General features: G+C 33.0%; 1 protein-coding gene and 1 long non-coding RNA gene across 7 annotated transcripts in view; one reads left to right on the forward strand and one right to left on the reverse strand.

Annotated features, from left to right (window-relative positions):
• The window catches only part of LOC141449399 (uncharacterized), a 45,928-nt gene that overhangs the window by 5,106 nt on the left and 22,205 nt on the right, over positions 1–18,617 (reverse strand). For 3 of the 6 annotated variants that reach the window (XM_074118823.1, XM_074118821.1, XM_074118822.1), the window contains 11 exons: positions 16,596–16,763; positions 15,884–16,118; positions 15,574–15,591; positions 10,513–10,718; positions 7,495–7,563; positions 6,559–6,645; positions 6,015–6,074; positions 3,519–5,933; positions 2,182–2,349; positions 1,693–1,911; positions 1,478–1,551 (listed from right to left, as the gene is read on the reverse strand). In XM_074118823.1, the coding sequence (XP_073974924.1) occupies positions 1,478–1,551; positions 1,693–1,911; positions 2,182–2,349; positions 3,519–5,933; positions 6,015–6,074; positions 6,559–6,645; positions 7,495–7,563; positions 10,513–10,718; positions 15,574–15,591; positions 15,884–16,118; positions 16,596–16,763 (3,719 nt within the window). The remainder of the gene's footprint in view (positions 1–1,477; positions 1,552–1,692; positions 1,912–2,181; positions 2,350–3,518; positions 5,934–6,014; positions 6,075–6,558; positions 6,646–7,494; positions 7,564–10,512; positions 10,719–15,573; positions 15,592–15,883; positions 16,119–16,595; positions 16,764–18,617) is intronic. The other 3 variants (XM_074118826.1, XM_074118827.1, XM_074118825.1) reach the window with 1 other exon arrangement.
• On the forward strand, positions 14,741–17,829 carry LOC141449407 (uncharacterized). The gene is made up of 3 exons (XR_012455496.1): positions 14,741–14,882; positions 15,983–16,150; positions 17,141–17,829. It is a non-coding gene; the product is annotated as an uncharacterized lncRNA (long non-coding RNA).

The raw sequence follows: 18,617 nt of genomic DNA on the forward strand, positions 1-18,617 counted from the left end.
ATGATTTTTACATTAAGTAGCCAACACAGCCATACTTTCCACAAGTACACATCCTACTTCAGCTTCATACAAATTACAGACACACTTACATAAAATCGAATCCTGGGCAAAGAAGTGGCGGATTAAAATGAACCCATAGAAATGCCAGCATGCCACGTTTACTCTCCGGCGGGGCTCCTGTCCACCTGTCCTCTTCAACAGCAATCCTCTTCCTCATACAGATCTGGTGCGCTACCTTGGGCTCTACATAGACAAGCGACTCACGTGGAACCCACACACTAGACTTAAAAGACAAGCTATGACAAAACGTGCGAAACTACTTTACAGACTTCTTGGACGACGCTCCAAATTACCTATTGAACTCAAACGATTAATATACAGTACTATCCTCAAACCAATGTGGACTTACGGACTAGAGCTGTGGGGTTCAGCCAAACCTACAAACGTACGGACTGTACAAACATTTCAGTCAAAACTCCTCCGACAGATAGCTGACGCTCCTTTCTACGTGACTAACCTCACTCTACACAACGACCTTAACATCCCCTTCGTACACCAGTTAGCCAAGACTAAATATCAAAAATTCCATAGTGCTCTCTCCACTTGCCCCAATTCTCTAGTACAGTCTCTCGCCTCCTCTGATATCCCTGACAATCCTCCTCGCCAACTGAATCGCCAGTGGCCCCGCGACTTCCTCGCAGTCTGAAGGCCTAAAATAAATATACTGTAGAAAGTGCTGCCGCTGGGCAGTTTCTTTCCTCCTGCCTTTCACGCCTCTATACTTCTATCTCCTTATTTACTTATTGTATAGTGTATTATACAGATTGTAAATGGCTAAATAAATAAAAAAAAAAAAAAAGTAGCCAATAAAATTCTGTCGCCATTTTCGATTAAAATAAAAATGCAGTTATTTTTGTTTAGAATCACTGTAATTTTTATTGCTTACTTCGTGGTTCCTTTTTTTAAAATTCGATTTCATTATTTTCAAAAAAATTGAGAAACGAGTTTTCATCAATGCCTTAAAGATTGTATTTCGCCATTGAGTCTTTAAAGGTAAATCACTCCTTCAAAGGTTAGGTCGGGACTTTGACTCATAAACACTAATGGTTAAGGTGCAAACAAGATCACAAACACAATACGATAAATATCTTATTCTTTTCAGTATTTGTAATATGCGTAATTGATAAATGACGGATGCTTAATTATAATTGATTGTGAACACTAGATGGTTTGCAATACATGATTGCTAGTAAGTTGAACCAATTTGAGAAATATGAAGTGAATAATATTCTTTGTAAACCCCTCATAAACATTCAAGAATTTTGTACAAATAAAGGCGAGTCAACATAAGAAGTCATTGGCACCTGATGGAGCATTTTTTGTGTTACAGACAACACAGTCATAAGACAGTGAGTAAGATACTTCAAAGAAGATAAAAAAATAACGAAGTAGCTATTATAAATTAATAAGCACTTACAGAGATGCTCGTTTTGCACGTGAGAAAATAGGCTGCGGTGGTGCTTGAAGAGGGGTTTGTGTGGATACTTGTTGCTATAAATGCAAAAAGTAAATTTTTAGTTTATTTATTAAAAATAAAAGAAAGACTTATAATTGCATTACCAAAACATTTATTTTCAAATCTGAAAGAGTGGAAATTTGGTATATGAACGAAAACTTTTAAAACTTATTTACCTGTAAAGGAATAGGAGAAGTTGCTTTATTAGCGTGGGTCGTTACGTTTGGCTGATTTGCTGACGTTGTTCCTGAACTGTGATGCTGATGAAGAGGTGGCACCACAGAAATCTGATTCGATTGCTGAACTGACGTTTGCTCTGATTTACTTGTAGGTACTCGATTGCTGGCCGATACTGGTACTAATCGCACTGATGAACAACTACTGTTGTTGGAAACCTACATAATTTTTGCATTTTTACATGTAGCAATATTTTCTGCTCTTTAAGTATGCCCTTTACAAGCGAACAGTCTTTTTTAGTAAACTATTACAAAAATCAACCAAACACATATCATTATGGAAGATAAAATAAGATAATATACTTGATTATCTCAGAAAATACTGTGGCGCAGTAAGAAGAGTGTAAATTCCTCTCTGACTGCAGTTTTAAAGAAACATTTACATTTAAAATTTTTTTTAAGAAATTCACATGAATAACAAAAACTCACAAAAGTAACTCCTTGAGCATGCTGACCAGGTACAGTCGGAACAATTTTCCCTCCTAAAATGATTTTGTGTTGCTCACTTATCAGTCTTTGTAAAGTTGCTTGATCACAAGATGTTCTAAACTTATTATTACTAAGTGCAGTCACTTGTGCCTGGATTTGCTTCAACTGCTGCAATATTAAAAACAAAAGAACGTATAGAAGACAATTCTAATAGCTACATTTGTGTAATCAAATTTTTAATTTGGAAGTTTCGCCATATTTTTAATTTCCTTATCTGCCATCACATTGCGGGTCGTGCATTCTATTCATTCAAGTGGGCTTTACCAGTTCCTAAAGAACCTTCGTCTCTGACTACAAAATATGCCAAGCGACTATAGCATACGCTTTTCTCCTCCTCTGTCTCACATTCATCTTCCCAGGTCATGTCCATATTCTTAGTTAACTCAATTAAGGCCTTCCTTGCGGTCTTCTCCTTCTAAGTGTTCACAGTACGCTTTACTGGGGTCACGTTTAACAACCGTATATAACGAATCCATCCCTCTTATTGACGGTTATCAGACAGTTCCTTAAAAACCTTCTTCAGCTCTGCTTGGACTCCGATCCCTTCCTAACCGCTTCAAGTTAGTCATTAATAGTCTTACCCAAGTGAAGGCAGTCTACAAGACCACAAAAAGAACTCCAAAAACAAACCAAGGGTGGGCAAAACTCTTAGCAGAAGAGAAGCAAACTTGCCAGGAGGAGGTAGCCTCAATATCAATGTCCCTGCTCCCTCAGATTTATATATTTACACTATCCAGTTATAGACGAAAATTTTTACTACGGCACGAAGAGTACCCAAACCAAACAGAACTAAGAAATTAAGCAATTTTTGATTGGTACACCTAGTAGTCTAAATGGGCTAATAATAAAAGGGAATAAACAGATTTGAAATCTTTAAATCGGCCTCTATTTGGTGTGAAAACTGGTTAACTGGTAATATTTTCTTACGCATACAATTTATGAATAACTGACTAGCTCTAGATAGTAAAATATTTAGCTTTACACCACCAATAATGATGTGAATCAAAAACCCACGTAGGTTATTCTAAGGCTAAAATAACGCATCCTGTTGCCTATTTTCCAAAAAAAATTTATATTTTTATGCACTAGATAACACATATTCGTCAAAATTTTGGCTTAACCACTTTTCATACCGCTATACATTGTTCATTATATACAGTTATACTAGCTGCGTTAGACATGTAAGAAACGGAAAATAATACTTAATTAGCTTATACAATAACTAAAGTTTAAACAATAAATTTATACATAAAATGTATTTTAAAAAAATAACAAACCTGCTGTTTTTGAGGTGTGAGCTGAATGGTTTGAACTCGAGATACCACATTATGGTCGTTACTACTAACACTTATAGGCACCAAATTAGGCGAATCTTCTTTTTCGGGACAAGTTCTATCCTCTGCCATCATCGGTTTTACGAGTGCAGCCTTCTTGATGGGTTTTTTAGTTTTAGCAAGCTTGGGTGATGTAATTGGTGCAGGTGATTTGTTGATAACTAAATTAGGATGAGCCTGTGCAATACTATCCAGGAAAGCATTATCATAAGTTCTTCTGGTTTGAGTATGAGTTTGCGTTAGTGTTTGTGTCTGTGACTGCTGAGTCTTAGTAACTTGTTCATTTTTGTTTGATTGCTGAACTGGTTGCTCCACTGTTCTCTGAGGTTGGGTTACAACAGTCAAATTTGGTCTATTATTAAATGGTGAGGTTGAGGATGGAGGAGGTGAACTTATTCCTGTATAAGACGCTCCTGTACCTACAGAGTTCTTTGATATCTTAGGTGTTAAAGTTTCGGAAGGATATATCACTTGGCCTCTGACTACCTGGCTGCCCTGAGATGTTACATTTGTATGATTGTTGGCTCCAACAACATGCATTCTGTTACAATCCTCACTCATGTTGTTGGACACAAACTGCACACGCGGCACTTCATTAACTACACTCGAATGAGTTTCACTTGAATTACTTCCACCTATTTGCTGTTTATCTTCCCTTTCCTCAGTTCGAACCAAATCTTTTTCTTTATGTACATTTTGTGCAATTATTCTAATTTCGGAAGGTTTAATGTATGGTTGAAATTTTATTCCGCTTACTCCATCTCGTGTCTGAGATATTCCTTCAATCGCATTTTGTTTTTTATCATTGTTAACTAAAGCAGAAACGACCTGGACATTTTGATTTATATTCCTAGCCAAAGAAGTAGGAATATGTACTTGATCATTAACATGAATATGGCTATCTTCTTGAAAATTTACTAATCCTTTCTGGCGTTGATCGGATAAAACGTTGCTTTGAGTCACTGAGTTGGAAACAACTTGAACTTTATTTTGATTTTCATTAAATACAGTATTTGTTGGTAAACTTGTTACGACTTGGACTTTACTCTGATCAGATAAAGACAACGAATTTGGAACGGATGTTATTATTTGCAATCTTTTTTGTTCATGTTGGGGTCCAGAATTCAAATTTTGAATTGAAGAAAAGTGAATTCTACTTTGCTCTGGTACGGAATTGGATAGGCTTGTTACTAATTGTACTTGACTACTATCACACAATGGTACAGAACTTGAAACCGGTACATTAACCATATGTACCTGATTTTGATCGGATAATGAGAGAGAATTTGAATTTGGTAAACTGTTCACTACATGAAGCCTATTTTGGTCTGTCAAAGATGCATTACCTACATTAGAAACTATTTGTAATCTGTTTTGCTCCTCAGACAACGAAATATTGGAATTAACAATTTGAACTACATTTTGTTTTTCAGATAGTAAAGTATTGGCACTTGGCATATTTGAGACAATATGTACACGATTCTGTTCGGAAAGCGATAATGTATTCGAATTCGGTACACCGGATACAATTTGTAATCTATTCTGTTGTTCTGTAAGAGAACTTTGTACACCTGACATGATTTGAACCCTGTTCTGTTCCAAAGCCATAGTTCCTGTGTTTTGACCTCCTGATAAAATCTGAACTCTATTCTGCTGCTCCAAAGACATATTTGAACCCTGAACACCAGACAATATTACTCTGTTTTGCTCGGTTAAAGAGTTCTGAATGCCTGAAACGATCTGAACCCTATTCTGTTCAGTTAAAGAAACATTTGATGTTGGAACCCCAGAAAGTATTTGCAGTCTATTTTGTTGGTCTAATGAAACATTACTGGGCATGTTCGACACAATAACCCTGTTCTGTTCAGTACTTAAAGAGACGGCACTATTGGTACTAGTTACTATTTGTAACCTATTTTGTTGTTCTAAAGAGCCAGCGGACACAAGTACACGTCCTTGTTGGGCAAGTACATTAGGATTGCCTGAGACTATCAGTCTATTCTGCTGCTGTTCCAATGAAAGTGCGGCTGCCGTAGATGTTGGCACACCAGTTACTATTTGAACTCTGTTTTGTTCTAAGAGAGCTGCAGGTGTTAAACCAGATACAATCAACCTATTATGCTCTGCAAGCGCGGCTGCACTGCTGGCACCCCCTGCTGATCCTCCGGCATGTTGTAAACCATTTAAGTCGGTAACAAATCTTACACCATTTTGTTGTAAAGTAGGAGTTACGACCATACTTCCTGCAGTGGCACCCCTTCTGACTCCTGTTGCATTTACTACAACTGGTCCAGCATTTAAATTACCCTTGAGGACGACTCCTTCTGCACCTGAACCAGTAAGATGTAAAACTGCAGTCTAAAAAATAATATTAAATTGAGAATTAGCAATTTTAATAACTTCACAACGGATAAATAAAGTTGGCGAAAAGAATCTCACTTGAAGAGACTGCATAAATGATGTTTCTTTTGAAGAATTATTTGACAGGCTTGCATTACTCTGAAAAAAATAAATAAATAAATTGGAAAGTGGTATAAAGAATTAAAATTTTTTACACATACTCATTATTATTTGAGACAAATACTAAAGGATGAATTGCTTAAAATCTCTCTGATAGGTAGAAAAGTAGAAAAACTCCATTGACGGGCTTCTGCAATCTCTGCAGTAATTTCCTACGAATGTCTCGAAACATATGCACATGAAAAGGTTTGAAACTCTTTCTGGAAAGTGGAAACTCGGGATTAAGCTAACAACTTAAAGGAAACGACGTAAAACAGTGCTAGCCTCAGCGAATATCAAGATAACAAACACTAACGTTGATTTTAAAGAAAACATCTTTCTACTCGGGGAGGAAGGATTGGAACTCAATGACTAACAACTATTTTTAAGATTTGTTTAATAAAAGTTTTTAATGATATTTATCTATATATTTTTATTTCATGAACTCCATTTAGTTAATAATTAGTAATAATAATAATAATACCTGCAGAATTTGGCCTCCATGTTCAGCTATTAGTTGAGCTAGTTGAGATTGTGCAGCAGCCGCTATACTAGGGGTTACTGTTGTCTGCTGAAATAATAAAAGAGGGACGTCACGGTCCAATAAAAACTGTTCAATAACTTTTTCAGCCAAAACTGCGTCTGAAAACTGAACTCTCAAATCCAAAACTCTATACTAATTGTGAAGTGAAATTTACGGTTAATTAAGTCTATCATCTTATACATGCTAAACAGATAAGGAATTCCCAAGTTAACTAAAACTAATTTATGAAAAATGAATTTACTAATACAAAATTGTTGGAGAGAAAATTCACGTAAGTACTAAGTATTACAGCGATAAGTTTCAGAAAGTTATAGTTTTGAGAGGGCTCAGCTTAAGCATATTTAGAGACAATATACATTTATATGTATAAATACTTATATGTATATGTATAAATATGTACATTTATATGTAATAATTTATTGCTTAAAAATTCAGTTTCCCATTGATATTACTATTATTGCGTGCAATTTAACAAATAACTATATTTATAATAAAAATGAAGTATTAGCCCTATTACACTGTACAATGGGATACAGTCACAAATTGTATAAATAAATGTAGAACGTACATAATGTATTTGATTTAATTTGTACTACAAAAGTGAGTGCTATCCTCTATACTGCGATGAGGAGAGACTAAGTAAATAAATAAGCGAGTGATATCTTTAAATTAAAATTATTTTTTGAAGTACAGAGGGGCGGTGAAACATATTTTTAAATGAATTTCTTTTTCACCTGTATTGGCTTCTTCAGATTTTGTACAATATTTGCTGAAACTCGATGAAAAAGAGGTTTGTATGAAGAAAAATTTACTGCTCCTCAATTCTTAAAAAAATAATTCACGAAGTTATTAAGGCTGATTTAAGTTTCAAGATACCTGTTCAGCTTGATGAAGTAGCATAGTTCCATCTTCTCCGACAGAAACTCTCAAGCCAGAATTTCCAACCTAAAATATTGTTTAAATTTAATCATATTTCGTCTGAAAAGTTTAGTACTATTGGTTGGGAGAACTTGATATAGCAAAACTCTTCACGCTTAACATCCAAACACTATGACATCATCGATTTCAGTTTGATTTGATTCAGAATTTTGTTTTAAGAATTAGTTGGTTCAGTAACTTCAATCTATTGTGAAACAGCGGCTGCAAAGCTTTAATACACCGGCCAATGAGATAAATCGTACCTTAATCTTGACAAACATGCCACCTAATGTTTAGTTTACTCGATTACTTTTTTTAATTTAAAAGTGAAGTGAAGTACTTTTGGTGACTTCTAGGTTATAAGGTAAAACTAAACATATTAAGACCGCAACAGATCGTTGGGTCTTAACTACAGCCTTTTCTCTCTTCTTATTAACAAAAACTCACATCCTAGTAGTTTCAATAAAAAATAATTTATTACTTATATGTTCGCTCGGAACTAATAATATGCAGCTTCTGTATGATTCAATACTTGCTATTTATCGAATAGGTTGATTATCAAAAACTACATGTTTCAAAGGTTTGCAGTTAGTTAGACCCTTTCCCAGAGGGGCATCGATTGACCAATTGCACGTTGTACACCAATTGAATTGATAGAAGTTCACGTTTAATTGGTCCTAACCTTTTTGCTTTGTTTTCACATTTACTTTTTTATTCATTTTCATAATTCATTTTGTTAACAGTTTAAAATTTTTATCATATCATAGAATGTTGTTTAAATTTATTTATTTTTATTTTTTGTATCAAGACTTATTCTCTTTCAGGTTGTAATTTTATTTAAAAACTATTATATACATACTTTTCTTTAAATATTATTTTGTCATCTTATTTGGAATTTTGAAATTGTTCTAATTAGAAAAAGGAACCAAGAATTAGTAATAAATGTTCTTAATGTAAAGACATTTGAGTCGGAGCCAATTTGTTTTTTTTAATTCTTATTATTGTTTTCGTACTTCATTTATCTAACTAACTTCTTAGACGTATGCATTTATTTATACATTTTAGATCTGTTTAGATACTTTCTTTTTTTCTTTTTTTTGCGCATCAACAGCTGAGATTATTAGCGCCCGAAGCTTTTTCCAGTGCATTGCCGGCCTCCGGACAGTGTTCTTTCTTTTCAGACAACAATGTCCATCACCTGTCAGTGATCTGTAAGAAGCTCCTAGGAAGAGAAAATCTAGGGTCAGCAGCTAGATTCGAACCCGGGACCTCCGCGTGGGAGTCCAGTATGCTAACCGCATAGCTAATCCCTTCCCTAGGTACTTATTGTTTTGCTTTTTAATTTTATTCTTTTTTTTCATTCTATTTCTGTTTAATTTTAGTTATTTTTTTTTTTCTGGCAGTGCGCTATTAACGCCAATCTATTTCAGTTTACAATAGTTACTTTATTTAACTTCTTTTTAGCTATATTTATTTTTACTAAAAATGATTATTTTAATTATTACTAGCAAACAAGTAGTAACTGACTCGTCAACTACTACAAGTACCTTGGAGTTGGTCTCACCCCACAATTATCGTTGAAGAAACACTTAAAGATAGATTGACCATAGCAAAATTTGGGATGCATTCCACATGGCGCTCTTTTATTGGTAATAAGAATATTAATTTAGCAGCAAAGTATAAAGTTTTTGAGGCTGTCAGTAGATCAATTATTAGTTATGGAGCCCAGGTTTGGGGATATGATAACATAAAGGAGGTGGAGGATGTTTACAAATTTTTTATTAAGAAGTTGTTTGCTCTCCCAAAAAATACGCCTGATTATGTATTATACATAGAGACTAAAAGAGACCCTTTACACATTGAAACTACATACATTGAAATTGCACCTGCAGTATTTAAATAAAGTATTTCATATGCCTGAACACCGTTTACCGTTAATTGTTGCCGAACAAATAATTAAAGAAAATATTTTCTGGTATCCGAAACTTGTAGAATTAAGTAATAAACAAGGACTAATAATATAAACTGGTTAAAAGATACCGATATAAAATGTGAATTAAATAAAGTAATCAATTATTTAAAGTTAGAATTTAGTAATGAATTGTTTAATAGAGTGGAAAAGTCCAATTTTCATTTAATGTATAAGGATGTGAATTTGAATCTAGATAAGAATGCGTATATTACATTGAATAGTAAGAATATAAATATGATGAGTACCATTATAAAGGCAAGATCGGAACTGTTAAATTTGAACTATGCAGTAAACAGAAGTAAAGATCGATGGCTTTGTTCTTTATGTAATCTCAGACAAATAGAAAATACCTATCATTTTGTTGGTGTTTGTCCCGTGCTAAGTGAATTTAGATACATGTGTTTCAAAAGTAAAAGTTTAAATTATCGAGAATTTATTTTGTATTTAAACGGGAAAAATTGGCAGGCGTTGTATAAATTTATAATAATCGCGGGTGGCTACAGACGGTTTATGATAGGAGAATTTAATTATTAATTAAGGAATTTTATACGCAAAAGTAATCTAATTAAAAGTAATATCAGTATAATTTTGTATGTTTAATAGTTCTATTTTTTTCTACAAAAACAATAAATAATAAAATAAATAAGTTCTATATTTTGTAAGTATTTATATGTTGTATTAATTATTCAGGTTTTGTAATGGTTTACTTCTGATTTGAAATTTAATCATTTATACCTTATAAAAGTATGTAATTTATGTTATATTTGTTTTAATCAAGGTCAATACCTCTGATGGTCTATCGACCAAGAGTACCGCTTTAATTTACTTTAATTCAATTATGTAATATGGAATTGTATATTTTTAATAAAGCTTATTATTATTATTATTAGTAACTGACTCGTTGCCATTTAATTAAAAAAAAACGAAATAAAATCTGAAATTTTTTTTATAAATACTTTTCTAAAAAATTAAATAGTAAATTGATACTGATAAATAAAACCTACTTGTGACGGAGTGTGGGCCTGAAGTTGACTCAATAAATGAGTAGGACTCATTTGCTTTGCTTGGTGTTGAACAGGTAGTTGTTGCTGCTGTATTGGCTGTTGTCTTGGAGTACTAGGTCGCGGTGACGAGCAAGTAGATCTATTTACACTCTGATTTGACAACTGATTATGGTTAACAGCTGGGCTAACATCTTCCTCATCAATTCCTGAAATTCATTTGAATAGAAAAGCAAAAATACAGCGTTTAAATATATAATGCACAATGCAAGTGTTTGCAAATCTCACCACAAAAATTAAAATATAAAGGATTAATGAATATTAATGATGCTCAATTAATTGAATTCCAACTAAGAAAATGAGAGGGGGATTTGTAATATCCAAAGTTCTAATTTTCCATTTATGGCTAAAACTAGTACACCAATCAGTTAAGAAGTACATTTATTTATATAAAGTAAAAGAAAAAAAAGATAGTGAAACAATTGTACGCATCAAATATTCACCAGATAAGGATTACTACTCGTAACTTTATTAAAAGTGTAATACAAGCGTGCATTTGCGCGCATGCACAATTAGAGAAAAAGAATCAGGACTCCATGAGCTTCGCCCATAACATTAGAGAATCGCTTCCTTAATTTTATCATATCACACTTACATGCAATTAATATTTACTTATATACTCATTTAAAAAGGAATTCATATTAAAAACAAAAAAATGTCATTTGAACTTCAAGGAATTAATAATACATTTATAAATAATTAATATGAATTGAAGTTTATTGTATTACCGTGGACCAACTGCTGGGGAGGGAGGGACTAGCAAAAATTCTCACATTACCTTAAAACTAGTCCCATAAGAAACGAACCCAGACATAAATAATAAAAAAAGTCTCTTCGTCCAGCTAACATAGCTTTTATGAACACAATTTTTGAAAGATGAGGTTTGGTGTTCAAAGCATTGAACTGTTAAATGTTACACCCTAAAGCATGCGTTAGCAAAAGATGAGAAGTAGCAGGTGTAACTTGCTCTGCAAGGAAGTACACCTTCAATTGGAAAAAACCTAACTCTACTTTGCCTCAAAGTCTAGTCTGAACTCTTTAAACGACTTTCTCAAACTACCACATATGTAAATATTCTTCAAACTAAGAATACTGATTTACATTTATTTCTCACAAATATTACTTTTGGAAAATATACACAGAAGCCTGCCCCACTAATAGTTACTGTAACCCAGTTACTGATGTATGAGATAATTAAAAAATGCGAAGCAAGAATGAAGAAGTTACACGTAGGTTACAGACATTCACGGATGGTAGGATTCAGTATACTGGCTTATACAGATGTTATACTGGTGGCAGCAGATTCTGAAAAGAACCTTCAGTTTAATATTAAAGTTCTCATGGATGAGTTATCTAAAATTAAAATGGAGATACATGTAGAGAAGTCCAAGTCTATGGTAGTGGGTGACAGCGAGAGAAGACTATTGGTGAAGGTCAAGGGAGCTGTACTGGAACAGGTGAAAAGGTTTAAATACCTGGGTGCCCATCTAAGTGAAGAAGGAAGAATGGACGAAGAGATAAGAGCAAGAATAGGTGCGGCAGGTGGAAGGGTTTTTCCACGCCATCAGAAACAGTTTTATAGGAAAGAAAGAAGTCTCTGCGCGAGTCAAAGTCGCTGATTTTAAAACTGTTTTTCTACCGATTCTATCTTACTCTAGTGAATCGTAACTAAGAGACATCGGAGCCAACTCCAAGCGTTGGAAATGCGCTATTTAAGAAAGATTTTAGGGAAAACGAAGAGAGATAGAATCAGGAATGTTACAGTGAGAAGAGACCCTGGACATTGAACCGGCCATAGAGATTATTAAAAGGAATCAACTCAGATGGTTCGGTCATGTTATGAGAATGGCAGAAAATAGAATTTCTAGGGCAGTGTACGAAGCACGTACAGAAGGAAGAAGACGACGCGGCCGCCCTCGAAGGACATGGGAAGAAGAGAGAACCTGTTGGAGAAGGGAGTAGAATGGAGGAAGGGGAAGGAGCTTGCCAGGGATAGGAGAAGATTATGTAAGGCCTCAACACTGCCTAGGCGGTAGAAGAGGATAGATTATGATGAAGATGAAACCAGTTACTGCAACCTATGCTTACTAAGAATTCCCTTACGACTTTTTAAATAGAATGATTGTAAAAAAATAATGTATAGAAATAAACGAAGTTTACAGAAAAACCTAGGAGTAATTTTCGAAAAAGGAACAAATTAATGAGTTCTGAAATGAACTGAAAGAGGTATTTCTATAACATTATACTTAATTCCCCCAATCCCCTCTTGCAGTACACATCAGAAAGGACCGCATATTACAGAAAATTCCATATTTAAGTGGCCTCTCTGTACAATGCCCCGTGAGGAATTCTGTGAAGCATCTGTATTATCCAGACGTCCTATACGAGCATTGTGCTCTTGCATTAGGAATTGGCCGCTATTAACAACTAAAGTAAATAGGAGACTATTTTGTAAAAACTACTCAGTCGGCATCAGGGGACCTCAAAACTTACATATATTTTCAGAAAATACTTCAAATAGAAAATTTTTACGATTACAATATCTTATCACAGAAGAGTAGCAGGCAGTGAGCAGTCGATCATTACCTGCGCTTCGATTGAGAAAACTTGTCAAATACTGTACATTTTGTGGAACTAAAAGAGTTACTCTTACTTTAAATTCCAACTTCGTTGGCAACATTAAAGGAGCTCTTTAGAATATTAACAATGTTCGAAAGAAATTGAAGTAATGATTGATTCCTTCGATTGACATTCATAGTATTGTATTATTTTAATACTGAAACAGATATTTTTTTTTAATTTATGAAATTGGATTTAACTGATTGGTGACTATTAAAAATGCTCACCAACGTTAAGTACGAACTAAATATATTCAATTAAACTTATTCCACAAATATCTTATCCTTAACAAAAACGTAGCATAAAGAGTATAAGATAAGAGTTGATTAAACGACAAAAGGAACATAAACCAACAAGTCTCCAACATTTCATTCATACTTTAGTTCGTTATTTCAGTTATATAGAAACGTTCGAAAAAAGCATATGTTTATTAATTGACATTTTATTGCTATTGATATCATTTGAGTAATTTTACAGCATTAAAGTTTCATTAATATTGTTGAGAATTTATTTGATGTCACAGGCACTTATGCTGGCCATTTTCATACATAAAAAAAATGATAATAAAAAAAAACAATAATTATGACGTTAATAAGAAAAACAAAAATACAATAAAATAAAATGCGTTTGCCAGCGTACATTACAGACTTTAAACACAGTATAATTATTACTCACAAATAGTTTTATAACTTTTGTAAGAAACATTTTTCTGGAATAATTCCATTAAGGGCATTTTTTTTTTTTTTTTTTTGAGGGTGGGGTGGTTAGGCAGCCCGGTTGAAAGCCAGTTCGCTGTAATATATGGATTTAATAAAATTAATGAAAATTTGGTGCAATAAAAAATTACATAAATGACATAAATTATAATAAAATGTGTTTATCAGAAGAATCAGAAATTGTCTTGATGATAAGTACTTTGGATCAGTAAGTATAAATAAAGTTATAAATCGTGATTTGAACGCGATATGCATCAGTAAAATGATATTTCTAACATGAAAATTTCATAAAGTTGGAAGTTGATGGGTAGGATTCGCAGCTTCAAATCAATGTCAATGAGAGTGCAAACTCGAGGCAGTTCCTAATAGTAGGAATTAGTGAACTTGCTTCCAACAACAAAATTCAAAAATACCCCTTTAACATAGATGAAACTAATGTAGATACTGTTAGAATTTGTTTTTTATAGCCCATCATACCCATCTACTATTTTGGATTATATTGCTCTTACAGACAGACCAATTCGTAAAAGACACTTTTAACCTCAGGAAACCTAAAAACGATTCTATCAAGCTTAAATGATTCAATTAATAATGAAGGAAACGAATTAAAGAAAATGGTCTCAGTTGAAATAAACTGTTAAAGAATAAATATATAAAACTAGTGTGTTACTGTCTTTGAAAGTACATAAATTAAAACTTGTCTGATAAGCAATTACGATAACATTGCTTTTTAATTATTTTAATTAATGTATAAACTATTAGTTCTTGTAGAAGTTAACAACTTCATATTTACCTGAATACTTTAACATTTTTAAAACATATGTTCACAATTAATATGTATTGACATGTGAGTAATTTTGTGACGATGAAGGATTGAACCTTTCAAACTTAAACGAAAAACACACCACGACAAATAAATTCTGCGATGAGCAATCAACATAAATAGCTCTTTTTAAGAAAATTATTTTAAGATCTTTGGTAAGTTAGGAAAACCGAAATTAAAGAACAATTTCAATTCTTACCAAAATTTGTACTGCTAGAATTTTTTTTTTTTATTTGATTCAAAATGTGCATTTACTTGTCATTTATAGGAAGCGATTGATACATCAAAGAGCAATAATTATAAGGCAAGGGATTACGCTCAGTAGTTAGCATACTGGATTCCTTTTTCGGAGATCCCGGCTTCGAATCCAGTTGCTTACTCTTAGATCTTCTCCTTCTCAGAAGCTTCGTACAGCTCACTATCCGGTGATGTAAGTGTTATCTGTAACGAGAAAACACTATTCGCAGACCAGTAGTGCACTAAAAAAAGCTTCGGGCACCAAGATTTCAGATTTTCAGGCGTCTCAAATTTTATAATAGTAATAATAACAATAATAATAATAAAAAAAACTTACGCTTATGGTAAGGGAACTAGATAAGACCTATTAAATCCAAAACATTTTTTCCTTATGAACAAGCTTCGTTGAAGCAAGCATTACGGTTCTAATCCATCAAAATTCCTACAGCTGCATACTGTTAAATCAGTACGTGAAGTAATATAAAACAACGTTCAAACTTATAAATGTCTTTAGCTATTAATGTAGTTTTTCAATTAAATTTTTGGTACATTATAGACAGTACCAATAATTTCTTACACCTAACACTGACTTAATGAAAAGTTCATTACCTTTTGTTCGCCATGCGGCTGTCACCCGAAAATAAAACGGAAAACGATTTCAGTGTGTTTTTCAATGAATTTCAATTAAGATTTAAAATTAAAAACAAGAATACACAATGATACCAACTCAGTCATGTACTTGAATAATGCCTTTCAACTACAGTCAATTAAAAAAGTTCGAACTAAAGTGTAATATATATTATTTTTAGCATGTAATTGTTGTTTAATTATTTATTTAACAGATTGTACCAAATGTTAAAAAATAAATAAATAAAATATAAAAAATTAAGAAAAGAAATATTTCAGCAATTTTTAATACCTGAAATTTTAATGAGATTAGCGAGATCTAATCTAGGTTCTTCTTCTTTCTTTTTCTTTTTTTTAATTTTTTTCTGAGCAAGAGCTGCGATGTTTGTAGGGGAATTGTGCTGTGGAGATGGTGAACTGGATTTAGGCTGTTGAGCTATTGCTGGAGACGGTACAGCTATAAGAGTGGGCCCAGATGAAGTCTGAATTTGCTGGAGATGCATTTGGCCCGGCACCAGCCGTAAAACCTTTAAAAGAAAAAAAAAGAAAGTATTTTAAAGCAAGTGAATTTTTCTTGTCGCTTTTCTCTAAGTTTGGATAAGTTTTCTTAGTTGTACTTCGAATTAGTTGTAATAAGTTTCATCAACTAATACAAAGTTTTGAACAACAAAAAAAAAAATGCTGTTACCACAAAGCTGGATGATACCTTCTAAAAACCATTTTTATAGGCATTACTTTAACAAGTTTAAACATGTCAAGTAAACATAAAGTTTAAAAAATATATTTAAATGGGGTTTTTGAAGCACTCTCGACAAACCCAAATTTTGAACTTATGCTATTGTAATCTTCATTCTCCTCCAGGTCAACCAGCCAAGTAAACTTCTTACTTCAGATTCAGTGATTATATTTGTAGATAACAAATAAATAAATAAAAAAAAAAACTGGTGATCTCTTCTAGAAGCACACGATGAAATTTGAAAACCAAACATTATAGAATAGTTTACCTGGTGAGCTTGCGTTCTTCCTTGCACGATAACGGCTTGTGGTTGAATACTGCCATTTGCCAGAACTATTCCCGGTTTAGGTTGGGTTTGAGGAGGTGGTGATTTTAAAATTAATTGAACTCCACTGCTGGTTTGTTGCTGGACCAGTACAGCTCCGTTAGGAAGCATCTATTGCATACAATAACAGAATTAATAAAGAAGCTGAAAGAGAACGTACAGTGATAAGGACTATAGATTACATCATGCAGAGATTGTGGGTTTGAGATTAGATTTTCTGTTCCTAAGAACCTTTTACAGCTCACTATAATAAAATAAATAATTTGAAACAAAAAAAATTCGAAACCTCAGTAGTCAAAAGAAATCACATTATAAAAAAACCTTTGTAAGTACTGTATATAGTTGAAAATAATTACAGTTCATTTTAATTAAAATTAAGTTCACTGTGTGTTTAAAAATGTTTACCTCTACATACTTATAGTTCAATTAGCATTGAGATTCAGGTTTTTTGTTTTTTACCAGAATTATTTTTCTCTTAAATATTTCAGAGTTTTGAATTTTAATTATACATCCTATTTTATCTAATATGGAAAGCGAAGAAGGAGGCCCTAATGAGGCCGTTAATGAAAGCTGCAAGTCGAGAAAAAAGGAAAATGCAAAGTCAAATGTAATTATGTATAATGCCAAAATTCTACTAAATTAAATACAAGTGAAGTGCATCTCAGGTCTATTGGAAAGTTATAGAGATCAGGTTAATATGGAATATCATTTATGACAATGATTTTTATTGGCGATTCTTTTTCGTTTTTTATGTTCAATGAATAATAAAGATAAACATATACTAGACACTTCAACACTGTTTTGAAGAGATTTATTTGAAGTAAAAAGAAGCCGATTATGTTACATTTACAAGTTGACTCAGATAAAATATAAAAGAAAAAATCAAATTGAAAGCTTATGCCGTTTATGAACCAGAGAAATATTGTGGCATCCCATTAGTTTTTAAAAGCAGCTTTCCAGTCCCGTTCTGTGGAATGTTCCAGGAACAAGTTTTTATTCTTTGAAAAGCCGAACTTTAAGGCCAACAAGGCGCTTGAAACATAACGAATTATGTCGTTTCCTCTTCTTCCTGTCAGAAGCTAGAGGGGGATCAAATTCAAACCATACAATGTAGCTCGCTAATATTATTGTTTAGGTAGGGGAGAATTTAAAAGGATTTACACTAAACAATTTTGATATAAAAAATGGAAACAAACAATTGAGGATTAAGAAATTTATTAATAAATAAAAGAAAATTATATATAATTTATATAAATTATGGTTTCCTATGTGAGGGTTGGAAAAAAAAAAATGCAATATTTTGTAAATCCACGCCTTCTGTGAATGTAAAAAGTAATCGCCTAGTTTTCAGGCGAGCTTAATGTCCAATTATCAATCAGGTGTGAATGTATGTTATTTATTTCGTTCTGATGGATATAATTTTAAAGAAATCGTTGCTACTACAATTTAACAGGATGTTAGTTTGTGAATGTGATTAGTTCAAAATATATGTAATTACCGTATTTGACGGCATATAAGACGCACTGGCATATAAGACGCACCCTTATTTAGAAGGCCACACAAAAGGAAAAAAAGTTTCAATAGTCCGCGACAGCGCGGTACCACAATAACTTAAAATGTGGTTTCTTTTAGTTCTCACGTTTCGTAAAAGCCAAATAAACAATCATTGAATGCAATTACCAAACATATTTTTATTAAGGAAAATTAACAAACGGCAAGCTATTTTGAACATGATATGTAAATTTCAGTTCTATGGGCGCTAAACTGATCCAAAACCAAAAGAGAAGGTTTTCTTAAGAGTCCACCAGGTCGCCTCGCCCATATGTTCTGTAACCACAGTTTCATTCCAGCTTCGTCCATCCAGCCTTTCGGATGAACAGTCAATTATAAAATAAAGCAATGCAGTTTAGTCATTATTAAACCTGATAAAATAATTATGGCAGATGTAGAAAAAGTTATATGTGT

The sequence above is a fragment of the Rhodnius prolixus genome, unplaced genomic scaffold, assembly GCF_049639745.1.
Source record: "Rhodnius prolixus isolate KJV_2025 unplaced genomic scaffold, Rpr scaffold_2, whole genome shotgun sequence".
In the NCBI taxonomy this organism is placed as follows: domain Eukaryota; kingdom Metazoa; phylum Arthropoda; class Insecta; order Hemiptera; family Reduviidae; genus Rhodnius; species Rhodnius prolixus.